This window comes from Phlebotomus argentipes, unplaced genomic scaffold, assembly GCF_947086385.1.
Source record: "Phlebotomus argentipes unplaced genomic scaffold, Phlebotomus argentipes genome assembly contig_6, whole genome shotgun sequence".
NCBI lineage: Eukaryota > Metazoa > Arthropoda > Insecta > Diptera > Psychodidae > Phlebotomus > Phlebotomus argentipes.
The window spans coordinates 3,728,209-3,745,870 of NW_026776145.1; the positions used below are offsets into that span (position 1 = coordinate 3,728,209).

Below are 17,662 nucleotides of genomic sequence, written 5' to 3' on the forward strand. Positions count from 1 at the left end.
AATATTTTATGCATTTCTCATATAGAGAATTTTTGCTACCTTCCAGTCAAATCATTATAACATTACGCAATGGCGGTAAGGAAATGTGCGGAAAGAGGGGCAAAAAATGAAAGAAAATACCCAAGCTTTTCACCTAAATTTCATTTCTCATTTACACCCTGCACACTCGAATCCGCAGCTCGGTGGTGAGAATGCTGGACTGAATTATTTATTTTTGCAGACTTTCAAAGATTCATAAATTTATTTAAAAGAAATTTGTACTCAGACCATTCACACATTTTAAGTGCAGAGAATCGATATGTATTATTCTTAGACGTATGAACGCGTAGTTATTTCTTGCGCAAATCTGTCTGTCAGCATTGTATAAAGTGTGTATTCATGAGGAAAACTATAGAATTACAAGAACACTGAAAGAAAGGCGTATTTTTTTGTTCCATTCTCACAGGGAAGATAAATCTGTGCATTTGAGAGATGTAAATTCAGTGGAGAACCACCCACAATAAATTATTTATTTTGAGTGAGAAACTTTGTGTTTCATTTCTCATTTCTGGGTGAAAAATGCGAGGGACTTTGTTAATTTTGCTCACGCCAGAAAAGATCCTCTCGCCAGTGTGAGTGGCTCAAAAGGAGGAAAATGACATGGCAGAGAGACAGAGAGAAAAGAAGTGTGATTCCACAATGTGGTGCAGATAATTTTCCCCATGTGATTTTCCTGTTGTTCAGAAAGAAGAGCTCTTCATGGGGATGAAGAGCAAAAAGGAGACGAGAAGGAAAGTGCTTCGGGCATTTTAATTACGAAATATTTCGTCCAAAAAACCAATAAAGTGGAATAATCTCAATTTTCTCATATTCTCGGTGGCCTAGAAAATATTTTCCTCGATTTTCTTCATTCACACACTCACCATTCGTACTTTTCTGGCCAGGAAGAGAGGGAAATTGTTGACACAGAATTGTACACAGAGACGTGGAATTAAAGGAGAAAAAAAAATTGTTTCATTACTTTTCTTTGAGAAAAGGTGAAAAGTGTACTGTGAAAGAGGGAACACGAGGAAAAGTTGAAGATGGATAAAAACTTGAATTTATAAATCTTTATTCTCCCGCCCAACCATTCGCACGTCACATTTTATTCAACTCTCTCGCGCCGTATTTTTTAATGAGATACACACACTCATTCATTTAGCCAGGGATTCATTCCATTGAGGACTCTCGACGCTGTTGACAAAGAGTTTTTTCTTCCCTTTATTTACTCATAAGGATCAACTCCCTGATCACGGGATGTGGATGTTGAACAGGGAAACTTTCTCTGTACCTCCGAGACGAGTTGGTACGATGAAAGTTGGCGAGACAAAAAAGACGCAGAGTCGAAAGTTTAGGCAGAGTTTGTAGCGCAAATTTAACTCCTCTCTTGTTGAATCAATTCTCATATTTTTGCCCCTTTCTGTGTCTACATTCTCGCAAATAAAGCATGAGACACAAGTTAAACAATACGAACAAGCGAGGGAATGAGGAGAATTTTATATTTCGTGAGGAATTAATTAAAAGATGTACATCAATTGCATAATGTGGTAGCATTTATATAATGAAGTGACCATGGAAAGAGTCTTTCACCGTGGTCTTGATGGGAGATTGAATGAAAATTTTCGTGTGAGACTCTCATGAGAGGTAAAAAGCGGAAATTGGGCAATTACACTCTTTTCTCTCTTCTGTTTTCCTCCACATTCTGTAGTCATCGTTGAATGTGGAAATGAAATTCCGCGGACAATTTGCCAGTACCCTTCATTGCCACTCTTGCAACTGCAATTACAGGCGGCAATAGACAGTGAGTCGCTGGGTCAGAGGGTTTCGTCCAGAAGGGTCACTGATCATCGCCAATTTCGCTTCGATATCCATTAGTGAGCACACGAGAGAACACACTATAATAACACATGAATATCTCCACGACAGCCCGAAATTACGCTCGTCTGCATGAGATTGAAAGACTGATAAAGTTTAAGGAGGGTTTCGAGCAAAGTTCGCTTTTCGTGGAAGTCTCGGTGAAAAGGGGGACAGCAAGACAGTGAAGTGCAAAAATGCTGACTTGTGTGTGTCGTCCAGTGACCAGCTCTCTGCCCAAGCCATCCACAATGGCTCCACAGAAGAGAAGCCCAATTGTGGTAACAGCAGAGCCACGATTCGCCACAGCGACAATCGTTAAGAAGTCCAAGACATCGAAGAAGGTAAACTTGCCAGCGATATTTGTGTGCTACCCCCAAAAGCATGTTTACCCTTCTACACAATTTTCTTTTTATGCCACCCACCTTCCCAGGCAGTATACATATTAAATGCTGGTGCGGTGATCATTTATCTTAATTAAGGGGAATTTATGTGCGCAAAGAGTGACAAGGAGGCTCACATTAGTGTGAAAGTGTATTTTATGGGTGGTTTTCCTTCACACCAGAGAGATCATATTTAGGAGGAAGAAATATTCCTCGACAAAGAGGAAACCCAACGGCACGAAACACCATCAAGATCAATTACGATATCGAAAATGGATTATTCATGTGATTCTTCTCACTCTGATAACTCCCCAATATTGTGCCTCTGAGGATATATTGTCAAGATGATGTGTGGAGAAATTGCACCACTTGAGTGCAATTTTCCTATCTTTTCGCTTCCATTTCGCCCACATAACCATCTCTCTATGTGTGTGCACAATTGAGCCGAGAATATGACAGTTTGTCGCGGAAATTATACTTCCGCCTATTCCCGTCCCACGCCCACATCATCCCCGAATTTGAAATGTTGCCTGAAAATGTGTCAGCAGATCATTCTGCCCAGACGCGAGCTTCCGCCCTGGAATCACTGTCAATGGAAGCCAGCAGACAGGGAGCGAGAGAGTTGTTTGGCGACGGGGTGGCACCGCGCCGCCCCCTGAAAATTCTCTATGTGCCCAGAATTGCAATGAATTCACATGACTATGATGGCACGGAATACCACCAGAGTGTCACACACACTTTTAGTGTCATTCACAGTTAATTTTGTATTATTAAGGCATGTCAGAAGACAGCTTGATACAGCCCAATGCTATCTCGCGATGACATTTACGAGGAATTTTCAACCCCTTCTCAATCCTATACTTATCCGCTGTGCGGCTTTCTGGAGACATGGGACTGTGGAGGAAATTTCGTATGTCATTTGGAACATTTCTCATTTTCCATTCTAATCTCCCATGAATTTTTCAGTGAAACGTGGTAAAAATAACGAGAACCATTTCGTTTTCTCGCTTCTTTTCAATTTTATTATAGAGAAATTCTTATGTCGTTTATATTATTATTTAGATTCATTCCACAATTCTTCGCTCAAATTGGGGACAGCAATTAAAATTTCAATTTGTGGCCATTTTATGAGGCCAGAGTCATGGAAATTATGTTGTCTTGCAAAAAAATTGAAGAAGGAAATTAAAGTCAAGGTAGAAATATTGAAAATAAGAACATACCTCAATGTAATACCACAAAATACGATTGTCAATGGCAGGAAGTTGTCGGTTTTCCTCAAGAAATAGATGATAAGTACGCATTGGTTAGAATATTCCTGTGAATTATGTCAATTCGTTTGGTGAAAGGCAGCGAATCCTCATCAAAGTGAAGCTGTGGTTTACGGAATTTCCCCTTGTCACCTCACTTCAGACAGGTGCAAAATAAGCTCATGCTTATCACTTGGCTTCTCTATTATATTCGGTGTATTTATCCTGCAATTCCCGAGGATATATCACATTTCTCACCCTGCGGTTGCAAGTTTTCAGCATGGAGTTTAACACGTTGACACGTAACAAGAAACACTCCCGACCTCAATTCATGCGCGCCTTGATTCTAAACACATTTTCCCGTGAAAATATCAAGCCTCAAAACCCTCTAATGAACCCTAATGTTAATTCACCAGACACTCTGTCTCGGCGCAGAGTTTGTGATTATGAACAAATTGTTGACAAACTCCCTCGTAGTGTTTGCTTTGTGCAAATGTTTCTCTTTCACAATTCACCTTAAATACGTCGTATTCATGGGTGATTTTCAAATGCTCTCCAGCTATTATCCTAGCAAACTTTGCCAGGCATCGCTCTCGTGTAGTTTTGCTAAGTTATGGTCATGGAACTCTTGAAAAACCGCCCGAGTGGGATAGCAAGATTTCTACACATTCATGCCACTGTGTTCTGTATAAGGTTTGGGAGTCGGAAAGTGTCAAAAGTACACATGATTCAATTGAAATTCATCGTGCGGAGAGAGAAAGTTAATTTCAGTCTGAGAGGCCACCGGCAAGAAATGTTCTTCAGCTTCTCGATGCAAATTCTCAGGGAGGAAAGTGAATTGGATTCGCATTGTGTATCTCTTGAAAGTTGAATCTTGGAGGTGGTTTTAGGAATACCTCGTATTTTGCCTGTGCGAAAGAACTCCACTGAGCTCTAGGGAGAATGTCTCGAGTGCTTGAATGCACAAGATCTCCCTGAGTTGTTCTACCCTTGAAAACAACTGGTAAATGCTTTGAACCCCATCCCCTTGCTGGGTTGTATCTGGTTGGTATGACTTTTGGGTAGCGACAGGGCCCGAGAGAGAGAGAGAGTCTCGCTTGGAAGACGGAGTGAATAAATATTTGTCCTGGAAGAGAGACTTTTTGTGTTTAATTGACAATGATGATGTTGAGAGAGTGCGCTATTTATGAGCCCTTACCTTCCCTGAGTCTTCCTTGCCGAGTCACAAGTCACGAACTTTCGATGGGGTTGAATGTTTAATCATGAGGAACCTTTTTGCCACCGAAGGGCGGGAATGATTCTCCCTTCTCGAGGGTAAACCACCGCACTGGAATCAATCAACACACCCTTATTGATTCCTTAACTCTCCTCTCCATCCTTAAAATGAATGCCCCAAATTGGCGTCATTTCGTGGCAACAAGGCGTCCCCACTGCCGACCAGGGCTGAACTGGGGAGGGCTTTAGATAAAGTCGGCTTAGAAGGCCAAATGGAAACCACCTCCGCGTCATTGACACTCAAGACACGCGGGGATTCCACTTGAACAAATTACAATTCAAGAGGGTTGAGATATAATTAAAAGGTAATTCAATCAGAAGGTGGAGGAAGTATTTTCACCCTGTGGAGAAAATTGCTTTTTTACGCACACAACCACCGCTATTTGTTTTCAATTCACCCCTTTATCACGTGCCCTGGGAAAGGAGCAGGCTCCCCTAGAGCCTAAGGCAGAGGAGCGTGTATAGTGTAACATGGAAAAGGCAAATTTATTGCTTCCGCTGGATTTTCTTGATTTTTTCCCACTGCTTTTTGGGGGCGGCAAAAGGACCGTTCAACTTTCTGCGGAGTTTATTTATTAATTGTTGACGATGATTCATCTTTTTTCGTGGCACCACCCATTAAATCTCTGCCCTTTCGCGACTATCGACCATTATTCTTTCTCCCAGGGAAAGTTTGAAAAAAGAAAATCAGGGTGAAAATAAAATATTTATTAGGGGACATGGCGTGGCCTTTCCGCCTCCGCTTCTGTCACTTAATTGCTTTCAAAGTAGATGCCAGTGTGATGTGTGTTCGCTGCAACAAGGGAGAGGGAGTGAGAGAGCAGTTATTTGAGAGTAGATTGTAAAATTTCCTGTGCTCTTTGGATGCGAGCTTTGAAAGCGCAAATTTCCGATGCGAAGAAATTCTCGCTCATGTATTTATTTAATCATTTAGGAGTACTTAATGGAATGTGCTCCTTGCAACAGAGAAAAGAAGATTATTGATTAAATTTTAGAGTTTCCCGGCAAAGCTGAAAATCCATCCAAGCCAAGAAGATTTTCTTTCGGAAGAAAATGCATATAACATTATAAGTGTAATCGATTTGGCAAGTGGCATTTGTATTTACGCATCGTTCGTTTTGTTTTCCATTTAATCCCAAAATGAATTGACGTAATTTGAAATGTGCGAATATATGAGCAATAAGGGAAATAATTAAAATACATATTGATCAAATTATCTGGTGTATGTGCAATAAATTCGCGCGCTAAGTACTGAAATGCACTTTTCTCATTGGTTATTCCGCAAATATGTTTTTGAAATCCACTCTTGAAATAAAGTAAACAAAAATTATATCGACAGAGAGTTTTAATTTAATTTATTCTCCCTTTTATTCACACTGGAAAAGCGCTTAAATTCTCTATTTCCATAACGTGCGCTTTCATAATTTTTTGCCATCAACATTGGTGAGTGAAATGATAGAAGATGAAACTTAATTGCGAGCTGAAGCTGTGCATAAATAGTAGTTTGTATTGAATATATTCAAGTTGTGATAGAGAAATGAAGAACGAGAGCGTATTTCATCTCTTCAATACTGCAATTGGCGGGAATTGTGTTTGTGTGTGAAGAGTTTTTTCTAACGCTGGCGCTTTTAAGTTGTAGATAAACAGTAGCAGATAGAATGCAGCAAAATATATGAAGCTTTTGAGTTCAACAGTGTTAATTAAAATTGAATTTCACTCTTCGAATTGCATTCAATGAAAATTGAATCATAATGCCGAATTAATTATCGTGGAAAACTCAATGAGTCAAGGGGTTGGGCGCTTCGAGGGTAAACAGTAACAAAAAGAGCATAACTCTTCCACTCAGTTGACTCTGCCTTCAATTTCACAGGAGATGCATGCAAAATGCACAAAGATGAAATAATGAGCAATATTGCATCGCAAAGACTGTGCGCAATGAGAGAATTAAATTGCGCACATTAGGGATGTTTTCTGTCTGTCTCATAGATTGAATTTCTCGCAGCTTTCACCCACTTCATGATCACTTTCCTTTGGCAGAGATGGCAAATCCTGCTCTCATGAGTGGATGAGACAAAGAATATGCTGCATACTTTCGACACACATCGAAGCTCTCGTGCTCGAGGCGGAAAATTGTGTATTGGCGTGAGAAAATTAGCATAATCGGGATTTTCCACGTACAAAATGGTATATGTAGTACATTATTGTTGAGTGATATTCCTCGTCTTCCACCCAGCATTACAAATTTCCATCCAACTCTTTTTGCTCTGCCTCGTTCTCCGCATTATTCGCCTTTTGTGCGCTTGTAAAGCTTCCACAAGCAACACTCCGCAGTTTAAATATGCCCCCCGCCGTCTCACGTCCCCTCACATGGATTTACATTTCAATCCACTTGGACACAATTGGGACTCGTTTAGTCAATTTGTCAAATGCGCTGCGTGGGAAACTTCTTCACTCTTTCACCCTCTTAAATCCTTATTTCACAAAATTACTCCCCAAATAAATTTCTCGGCACACAGCAAACAATTCCCGCTCTATTGTGCGATCCTCCTCGGCGAATTGACGACGTCGAGCTTTTCAATACTCTGGATTGTATAGTGTAATTGAGACAAACATGGCATTGACCTCTCAAATCCTTTCTCAAAACACATTTTCTCGTGCTTAAAGACGGAAATGGAAATCGATTGTGGAATTGTGTAAGGCGATTTGTCTACGAAATGGACTTAAAGGATTGTGATTTACATGCCATATGAAATTTCAAGTCCCGGAATTCAATCTTGTATGTTGTCTTTTCACATGTGTAATTTTCTCAGTGCGAAACATGCAAACTGAAGAGAACGACATAATAATTGATTTTTGTTAAATTTGCTTCAGAAGCATCCAAGGCACTCGGGCAAGAAGAGATAAAAGTCTTCAAAGACCATGTTCTTAAGGAAGTTTGCGAGTGCAGCAAAAGTTCCTTTCTAAAGCTTATTATGTGCTGCACAAGATATTTCAAAATTATTCGCGCAGCTAGACATGATATTGGATAAACGGTGGAAAGCGCCCGACGAGCAGACATTCCACTTAATTGTTTGTCAGAAATGGAACTCAAGTGAAATTATTACTTTCCCTCTTCAACTGCTGAAGAACTTAATCGTCCAACTTACGGAAGGTTTTGCTGAAAATTTTAAGCTAATTTCCCAATGTTAGCAATATGAGCGCTGCGAGGGAGAAAGTTTCGGTGAAAGATACACACAAGCATAGATATTACAGCGAAAATTTCCTCTCTCATGCTACAATTAATTGACATTTTCAAGCTAGAATGTCTCTTTCAGCAATTCTCCGCAATTAGATCCCGGCTTTGGTAGCATTTTGAGTTTTCATCATTGTTAGAAAAGTCCCAATTCAATGGCGCAATTCTGTCCGACGGTTCATATGTATAAACTTTGTAATACACCTCCTGCAGTGAAATGCGCCGGAGAGGAGAGAACTCTTTTAGAATACAATTTACCTTTTCACGGTGCTGTCACTGCCACATCCATATGGCAGTGGAAATTGTGCACACTTCCGGTGTATGCATAGGACAGATCACCGATTCCCATTCCTCACTGAAGATATTTGGGAAACTGGAATATTTTCCATAAATATTATCTTAGTTTTCATGTGAATTCTAATGTTAATTTCGGAAAGCATTTCAGTAAATCAGCTGAAAGGATTTTCAAAGAATACGCTTTGTTTTTATTAAACATTGAAGTGTAATCTTCCCGTATTAAGAGTAATTAGCAAACTTTTCTCCACCAACTTTTCCATTCCACGGATAACTGCTTTTTTTCAAACTGTAAAGAAAATCAAAATACATATAGTAATCTTACTGCCCTTATTTTAGATCACTTGGGAAAATTCACACAAAGTCTGCATTGTTAATTTAGTCGAATTAACTTTTTCTGAGACACAATCAATCACTTTAGCGAATTCGACATGACTTTAAGTACTTGTATTTGACCCCAAAATCGGGTCTTGATTGATTACCTTGACCAGCAATGGACATCGTGATTGAAAGAGAAGTTATCGAGAGACAAATTTCACTTAAGATTTCCGGATTGTGTCTCACTCTTTTGATTGATTTCACGCAGGGTAGTAATAAATTTTTCCTGTTTTTAAGACATGTCGGCGAGACAAAAAGAGTTTTTTCATCGCCTCCACGGCATTTTTCTGTCTGCCTCTCTTCCTGGGGGTTGTAAATCCCCGAGGATTCAGTGAAATATTTCCCCAAGATAATCCTTGGTAGCATAAATTCCCGCCAAAAAGGATTGCCACTGAAATCCTTCTTTTATGTGTGTGCGAGCTGCCGTGGAAGTAAATTGCGGTGTTATCCATCATAATTTGCTCCTTCTGTGATGTGACTTGTGACGTCTCCAGGGACATTCATGTGAAATTCCATAACTTTGAGGATTTTGTGGCTTCTCTGCAGCACTAAATTTTCTCCTTGTGATTCAATTAGATTCTCAGTTGAATTCGTGGCATATTTTTTGCGGTTGCGATGCAAAGTAAATCATTTCAATAGCATGGACGTCATGTGATAGTGTGCAAAGCTTGAAATAATCTCTGACATGATGTCTGCGGAGACGCTGCATTGTGCCAAATACCTGAGGAACTCATCTCATTATCAAACCATCTCTCCATGACTCCCGAACCCTCCGTGCAGGAATTAAGTTCTTGTGCACAAATATGTGCTGCTTGCACTGGAGAATAACATAATTAAAATTAATAAATTGCATGTTATGTCTCTTCGTTGCAGGTGCCGGGAAGGCCAACCGCTGCCGAGCTTAGGGCAATGGCGTTGAGACAACAGCAGCAGATCGATTCCCAGCACCAGGTTAATTGCACACATAACATTTAACACAGTATTCAACCCATTTTCTTGCATGTTTTTTCTCCCTCTGCGTCCTTGCGTCTCCCCTGCTACCCCGGCATTTCAGGCCGTAATTAATAGCTATGCAAAAAATGCGCTCTAAGTAGCGAGACATTCTTGGGCGTGCGACTTATCCAATCTGTCCTTGACTCGTGATGGATCAATGAGGTATGGATGATGATGTTGATCTTGTTTGCAGCTTCTCGCCGCTAAGGAGCAGCGATTGCGCTTCCTGAAGGCACAAGAAGCTCGTGGAGCCGCCGCCGCTGCTGAAGGTGAACGCCTGCGGCGGCTCAGGGAACGCGTGGAGGCGCAGGAATCCAAGCTGAGACGCCTGCGAGCGCTGCGTGGACAAGTGGATCTTCAGAAGACCTACAATGTGACACTGAGTAAGTTTTCTTCACTTCTTTTCTCACCTGTGCACGTATGGCCCGAGGTGTTCCTCAAGTTGCGGAAATCGCGTGCGACAAATTCACGACCTTAAGAGCATTTTAGATGACATTGTCGCGCCAAAAGTGTCATTAGTAGAGACAATTTTACAAGACGCTTTTTTCCCCAGTGGCAATCAAGTGATTGAGGTTCGAGAGACAGCGCCGAACAAGCGGAAAATGTCACACACAAGATGGAAGATGTGTGGCATAATCTCTGAAAGTGCTGCGAGAAATCAATGATTTCTCTTGTAAAACATTTGTATTGTGAAGTCGGAAGGCCCGGGGCTATTGGGGCCAATAAATTGACAAAATGTCTAATGTCGACAATTTATTGTCAAGACGGTACGGGAGCAATCAAAATCATCGGAGGGGCGAAAAGGGGAGGAGAAAATTTGGTAATTGCTCGAGATTGCATGGAGACGATCGTGATGCTGAAGATTTCTTTTGGGGATGAATGTATGAGAGTGTGGGTTCAATTTTCCGTCATTTGGCCCTAAGGTGAAAATTCTCCCCATTGTGTGCTATATGGAGAACCTCAATCGATCATCATACTGTCTGTGTACGGATCCAGATTCACGAATTTCTCTTCCCTGAGAGTAGAGAAAAGTATTTCATCAATGCCTTAGAGGAATTTTCCGTGCAAATTTTTAATTAATTTCCCTGCAACTTTTACATGTGAGTAAATAAGCAAGTTTTCAACATTCTTGCGGATTTTCCAACACGAGTCTCTTGTTCCCTCTATGGTTTTTCCGGGACAAACTTGCATATCACCTGCACCGCATTTCCCAAGAATTCACGAGTAATATTTAATTACCTCTCCCACTTCACCCTTTTGCACCCCTTTGCCACGCCCCAGAGAACTCTTTGGGGTTAGAAATAAGGGAATGAAAAGGGTAGAAAAATTCTTGACGGTGAGAAGAATTTCTGGCATATTTAATTGAAATGCAAATTGAGATAACTCAGCAAAACAAACCATTTCACTTCTCCAAACAATCTCTCAGACATTTAACACAAATTGTAAGCCAAATTGAATTTCAAACAATGGCAGAATCTCATATTTACCCTGCATGCGATTGACTGTGAATGAAGTCATACTCAGGAGATTTAGCCGTGGTCGATGACCAATTGATGGGTCTCTTCACTAGAGATCTTTAATCATTAACATGTCACACGGGGATTTAGCAAAAAAGACGTTCAAGGTGGGTTTTGTGTCTCTCTTCCTTCTCGCGGCTATTTTTGGGGTCAATATCCAACATCGAGGACTTTTTGCCAGTCACACTCTTCCTCTTCAACATAAATCTCAGCGCACCGGAGCGACTGCGAATGAGAGTGTGTGGGAAAAAATTCGTCATTGCCAAATTGCGAGATAATTTCGCGACTTGAGAAGATGTCCGCGTGACGAAGAACGGAGATAATAAGTGTGGTGATTTGTCAAAATGGTAAAATACAATAATTAGCTTCTTCTCTGCCATTGGCTTCCTGCCATAAGAAGTGCAGAGAAGAAAGAGCGAAGTCGGGAAAATGTCAAATTGCGCCGCGAAAGAACATTTCCGACCACTCTCCGGGAGGCACTTTATTGTTTGATTCTCAGATGAAAGAGCCTCCATTCATCTAGCCCAGATGCAGAGGCTGAATGTGTGGAAGGAAGTGAACAAGGGAAAACGGAAATCCATTGTGGATTGAATGGTGGAGAAGTTAAAAAGTCTGCGGCCGATTGAGAGTTCCTTTCATTTCTTTCAACGGACTCCTTCCTAATTGCAATCTCGAGTGGCTGCAATTTGACTTCTTGGTCAGAAGAAGACCTCATTGGAATGTGGGCATCTCGAAAATCCACCCCAAATCCACTGACTTGGCTTCTGCTTGATGGGGAGAATTAATGACTGGGCTGGTGTGTAATCCTCAAATGGGTATGGTGACAATTGTTCCAAAGTTAAATTGCATTCATTAAGATTAATAATCTTTAGGGAGGGTGACAAACACGGAGGGTGAAAGTGTTACGACGTGGCATAAATTAATTTAATCGGCCAACAAGGTGAAACTTCCTTCAGAGCGACGGAGATTGTCAGCAGCGCAAGAGACCATCGCATGGGAAGACCAACTTAGGCAACAATTTGCAAAGCTTCACACCGGAAAAAACTCAACAAGTACTAACATAAACACCTCTCCACGAGGCAACTTCTTCACATAGTCCAACTAACGAAGAAAGCAACTTGAGGACTTTTCTAATCACTCCTGACTCTCCAACTGAGGATTAATTTCCGAGTGTTCCTGTGTGGTCAAGTAACTTTAAAACTAACCGTCAGTGGGTAATTTCTCTCGGCGAAATTGACTTAAATTAATAATGTAAAGTTCGCCCTTAAATTAATGAAGCCTCTAGAATTCTAGAAGCAAACTCCGATGAGATTGTCAACATAAATTTCCGAGGAATTTTAAATTGGCTCAAGATGGGACGAAGGAGATGTAGATAGGAGAGGACAGTTCATTAAAGATTGAAAACGACTCAGACTTGCTTGATTGCTCTTGTATCAAATCGATACTTTTGACTAAATCTCAAAATATGTGCGCTGCCGAGGACGAACAACCAATCAGCTTATTGTTTTATGTAGCTGAAAAAGTCGCTTAGAATATTGAAATAATCTCTGCCTACATTCTCTTGCTCATTTCCATAATTTCTCGGCCTTATCCTCCACGCTGGAATCAATCAAAAATGATCATTTTATGTACATGCACATATATAGTATCTCTTTTATTGCGAGAATTCTTTCTTCCATCCTAAGCAACATTACATTCTCTACTCCTCTATTTCGTTTCGGGGTTTCGCAGAAGGAACAAAAGGTGTAATTATATTTATATGATTGACTGCAAAATAGTATTGCTTTCTTCATGTAAATAAAAAAAAAGAATTTTATATTTCCGGCGAACTGGAATGATTTCGCAGAATCTTATATGAACCCATTTCATTTTTCCAAATAAAATACATTTTTTATCTGTCCAAGTCTTTTGCACAGTTTAAAATAGTTACTCAAAATTCTGCTTCTGAAATTGCACTCTTTGACATTGAAGATTCAATCTACTATCACAAGACGATAAAATTGAATTTTTTCTTGAAGATTGGCAACAATTTCTTTCCTGTATGACAACCCCTCCGGCTCAAGAGAATAATAACAGAGCTCAAGAATGAGATGTGGAGATTGCAGAATGATGAGAAATACCATGCAATTGTTCCTTGAATAAGGCAATTTGAGTGTGTGTAGCCAGAGTCTCGGGATAATTTTGATCCAAAAAGGCAGAGAGTATCGTGAAATAATTCCTCATTGCGCTCCATTTGAATTGCAAATAGATGAAAAAGGGAAATACAACACGCCACAGCGCCAGTGGAACTTTATTAACAATTACATTTGGGTGCATCGTGCTTGTCTTGCGATGCGCGTGGGTGGAAGGCGGAAATATGACAATTTTCTCCTGGATGGATTTCACTAAATCTTCATCGCATCAGCTATGTCAGCAGACACTGTCTTGCGGTGAGATAGTCTCTTCGGTGCGGCGGAAAGAAACTTGAAAACAGCAAGAGGGCGACTAACTAGCTCTTTTGCCAGGGTTTAGCATAAATTTCCAACATTACAGCTGCAAGAGCTTGCGAAATATGCACCGAGTGGTGGGAACGGTGAAGTGTACCGCTAAATATTCAATTAGCCACCCTCGATTCTCTGTCACATCTCACCCTGTTGATGTTCCTCATTGAAATTTTGCCATCGCCCGCTCTTTCCTTCGGGCGCACCAGTAAATTTGCAGTGCGGTCGATTTCATCAAGGCGAGCTCGTGTCTTTGATTGAATTAAATTCAGTAACGAAGAAAATTCCCATCACAGACGCGCTTCCCATACAAACGCTCTCTGTGACAAGGAATAAATCCACTCGCCTCCTTCGTGGGTGCAGCAACAAGGCCAGCGTGATTATTCTACGTCCTCCATGGGAAATTTCCCATTCACCTCCAGTATATCGACCGTGGTGTCCATCGGAAGAGGGTATCGGGGGAGTTGAGTCGGTGGAGAAGTTTAGAGAAAGAATGTGGGCGGAATGGGAGGTCAATTTATGTCCAATGTGTCCTCCTTGATGACAATAGGGGTGAAATTGTGACTTCCATTTTCCATCCTTGGACACTTTTATCCGGGACGGACGGTGAAGAAGGTGGAAATATTGTAGTCTTTTGCTCTCTCTCAGAGCCGCTCAAGCCAGCCACCCTCAACCAATCGGGATTAATGTGATTTGTTGTCAGAGTGTCGGCCAGCGTGTGGGGGAAAAGAGATACTGACTGTGTGGAGGAAAAGCCAGTAAAACACTTAATAATTTCCTCTTCAAGGAGCTTCTTCGCTTCATCGACTTTGGAGGCCACGCAAGACTTCAAAATCCTTCTACTGCAAATTCTTCGGCCTTTTTTTCGCCTCCCCGCCATCTATCGATACCCACCCTCCAGGGTAATGGAAAATACATGAGTTGTGGGAAATTTTCCGTATTTTTACAGAATGTATTTGTGTGTGTTTGAGCTTCACTCTTCAACGCCCTGATGACGGGTTTGAGGAGTAGAGTGGAATATGTTCCACTCTGCTTTTCAATGATTGAAACGGGTTAATATCTTTATGATGACTTTTTGCTCCTCAATACTTGAGAATTCAATTTTCACACATACACACATGTCGGAAGTGACATCGCGATATCAACGTAATGATGATGGGTAGTGGGTTCTGATGAGATTGTCATATGCATTAATTTCACTTATACATACTTTGGGAGAAATTCACGGTGGAATGGTTGTGGTTAAATATCTCCAGGGTGTCATCTTAAAGGCGAGCATAATTTGATAAAACCCCAAGAGGAATATCGATTCATAAACGGAGATAAACAGTTGTTCAATTTGCAATTTAAAATACTCCACTAAAATCTTAAAGACGAAGCTCTTTTGCCGAGGAGCAAATTAAATTGAAACTGGTCTTTAGGCTCTCCTACATGGATCAATCTCTCAATATCTCAACTGCCACAAATCACTGACCATCAGTCTATCTCTCTATTTTCCCTCTCGATTCACTGAACTTTCAAACATTAATCTTCCTTCTATCACTTTTATCTCGTCTCGCGGGGAAATCGAGTCGACGAGGGTTAACTTTTCAGGTGAAATGACTCGAGGAAAGAACATATTTTCCACCGGGAATGTGCAGAAAGGGGGGAGAGAAGGTAATTTTTAAATCATCGTTAATCGCATGGGAGACAGAGAAGGGTGACAGCACCAGGGAAAAATTGTGGCAAATGAAAAATAAAAGTTCCTCACGTCCATCCCTCGAGAGATTTGTTATCTTATTATTTTTCTCTCGCTGGGAGACGTAAAAGTGAGATTTTGTCGGTGGACATAAAAAATGTCATACTTTGGGGCAATTATGCGTACTATGCTTAAGTTAAAAGTTCAGAGGCAATTTCAGGCGGGCGAGTTGGAATCCCCTTGTAATTTCCTATTGAAAGTTCATCGGAAGAATCGGCAAATGTTGCCAATTTCCTGCCTGACGTCGCTTTTTCCTTCAAAACAAACCATCACACACACACACACACACAACTTTTCTCACCAACCCACGGACATTTCATCCCCCATGTTTGCCTCCAAAGCAGGCCCCCATTAAAGAACATTTAGAGTATTCTCCCCGGCGAATGCAAAGTTATGTGCCGCCTCATTGGGAAAGTGAGCGAGAGCGTGGGAAATTCTCAATTGCGAGGGATTCCTAAAGAATATGATCTACCCACACCTGCGAGAAGTTATTTAAATTTAACAACTTCCTCACAATTTCCCTTCTCCGTCCACCCATCCGCAGGAAATACAGGTGAGGGCGGGAGGGAGTGGAAAAATCCCAGCCTCGCGCCCTTTTTGTCATTCACTAATTCGATTAAAGGAAGAGTCATAAGTCATAGGTCGACGCCACCACCCTCGTTTCATTTGTACTAGTATTTTTCGACGGAAAGGAACGGAAATTAATCGATTTTCATTTTTCTGGGGAAACGTTTTTGTCGCACAATACAACGCGGAAATGGAAATTACTTATTGCAGAAGCTTTTCATATTTTATAATGCGATATTGGGCGAAGTGGAGCAAAGTTTCCGACATTTGAATAGCTTTTTGACTCATATTGCACTTAAACACACAGCATTGCATAGTGAAGATGTCAGGTTGTCAATTTATAAACTACTTTAAACTCGCCGTATTGGAATTCCAATTTGGAAAATGCATCAAATTTTCATAGAACTTTCTCCGCAGTTGGTATGAAAATTACAATATTCTCGAGTGGAGATCTCTTATTGGAAATATCTCGAGAAACTTTTCTCATGCAGATAGAGAATGTGCTCGTCTACATTGGCAGACGTTCATATTCTGTCAATTCTATTATGCTGGAATAATTTCATTGTTTTCAAAATACTACTATTTACGCTTGGAATGATACATAGATTACGAAACTCGCCGAAATTCATACACAAAACAATGTTTTCATCAGTGTAGATTTATTTGAATTATGGAACTGACTAAAAAAAACAGAAAATCTCACTATAAATATCACACATGAGTTCTTTCTACATTGGATGGAAAACATTGTCACGGTCTGTTGTCCAATTCAGTTTAGAAAACTAATTAAAATCAGTTTTTCAGACAGACAAAAATAACATTTTGAATTTATAAAATTAATTAACATCACAAATTTGCTAATGGGACAACAAAATGAAAATGATACAAACATTAGTTTATGTAGTTTATTTAAAACTAATTGAAAATATATTTACCAAAGCCCAGCCAATAGTATAATAAATGAGTGGGCAAAAATACAGTTCGATATGCAGACGCGTGGCGCGTGGAAATTCGCAATATTTGTACTCGTCTGGTGGAGTGCCATTTATTGGATGAGAACTGGCAATAAGAGTGGGTGGATACTGAATAAATTTGCAGAGTCCCTCGTCCTTTGTTATTCAACTCTAATTACATTAACCGTTTCCGATATGACTTAATCACAGCTGGAGCAGGCTAAAAGGCGGGCAACTCGAGTTCCTCATTCATCAAATTAATAATCGCCTTAGAGACAGTACAAGCACCCTTTTAAGTATCTCCTTGTCGCATCCTCCTAAATTGCTATCTCTTCCGCGCGCACATTTGATTGAAACTGAATGGAGTGCCAAAATGGGCATTGTTTCTTCCCCACACGATCGTCAACCGCCACCCTTTTCATGTTCATCGCATCCCCACAATATCGCCCCGCGTGTCTCTGGCAGGATATTCCAAGTGTAATTTTATCAGCATTTCCATGCAGTTCTCCAATGAAATGAGCCGTTTATCGAATGTTACTCACTCATTCCCGAATTACAGACGACCATCGCCATAGGAGATTTATCGATGATGGGCAACACGAAAGTATGAAATATATGGGGAATTATCTCTTGAAGACTCATTTGGCCCATCAAATGCCATAAGCTTTGGCTGGGAAGAAGACATTTGTGGAGCCAGAGATATATTAATAAAATCTTTCGAGGACAATAAGTG

At 40.6% G+C, this 17,662-nt stretch overlaps 1 protein-coding gene across 1 annotated transcript in view; it reads left to right on the top strand.

Annotated features, from left to right (window-relative positions):
• The window catches only part of LOC132257735 (uncharacterized), a 50,438-nt gene that overhangs the window by 16,133 nt on the left and 16,643 nt on the right, over positions 1-17,662 (top strand). Inside the window, exons 2-4 of the mRNA XM_059754764.1 lie at positions 1,945-2,216; positions 9,555-9,632; positions 9,868-10,057. Of these exons, the coding sequence (XP_059610747.1) occupies positions 2,070-2,216; positions 9,555-9,632; positions 9,868-10,057 (415 nt within the window). The 5' untranslated portion in view covers positions 1,945-2,069. The remainder of the gene's footprint in view (positions 1-1,944; positions 2,217-9,554; positions 9,633-9,867; positions 10,058-17,662) is intronic.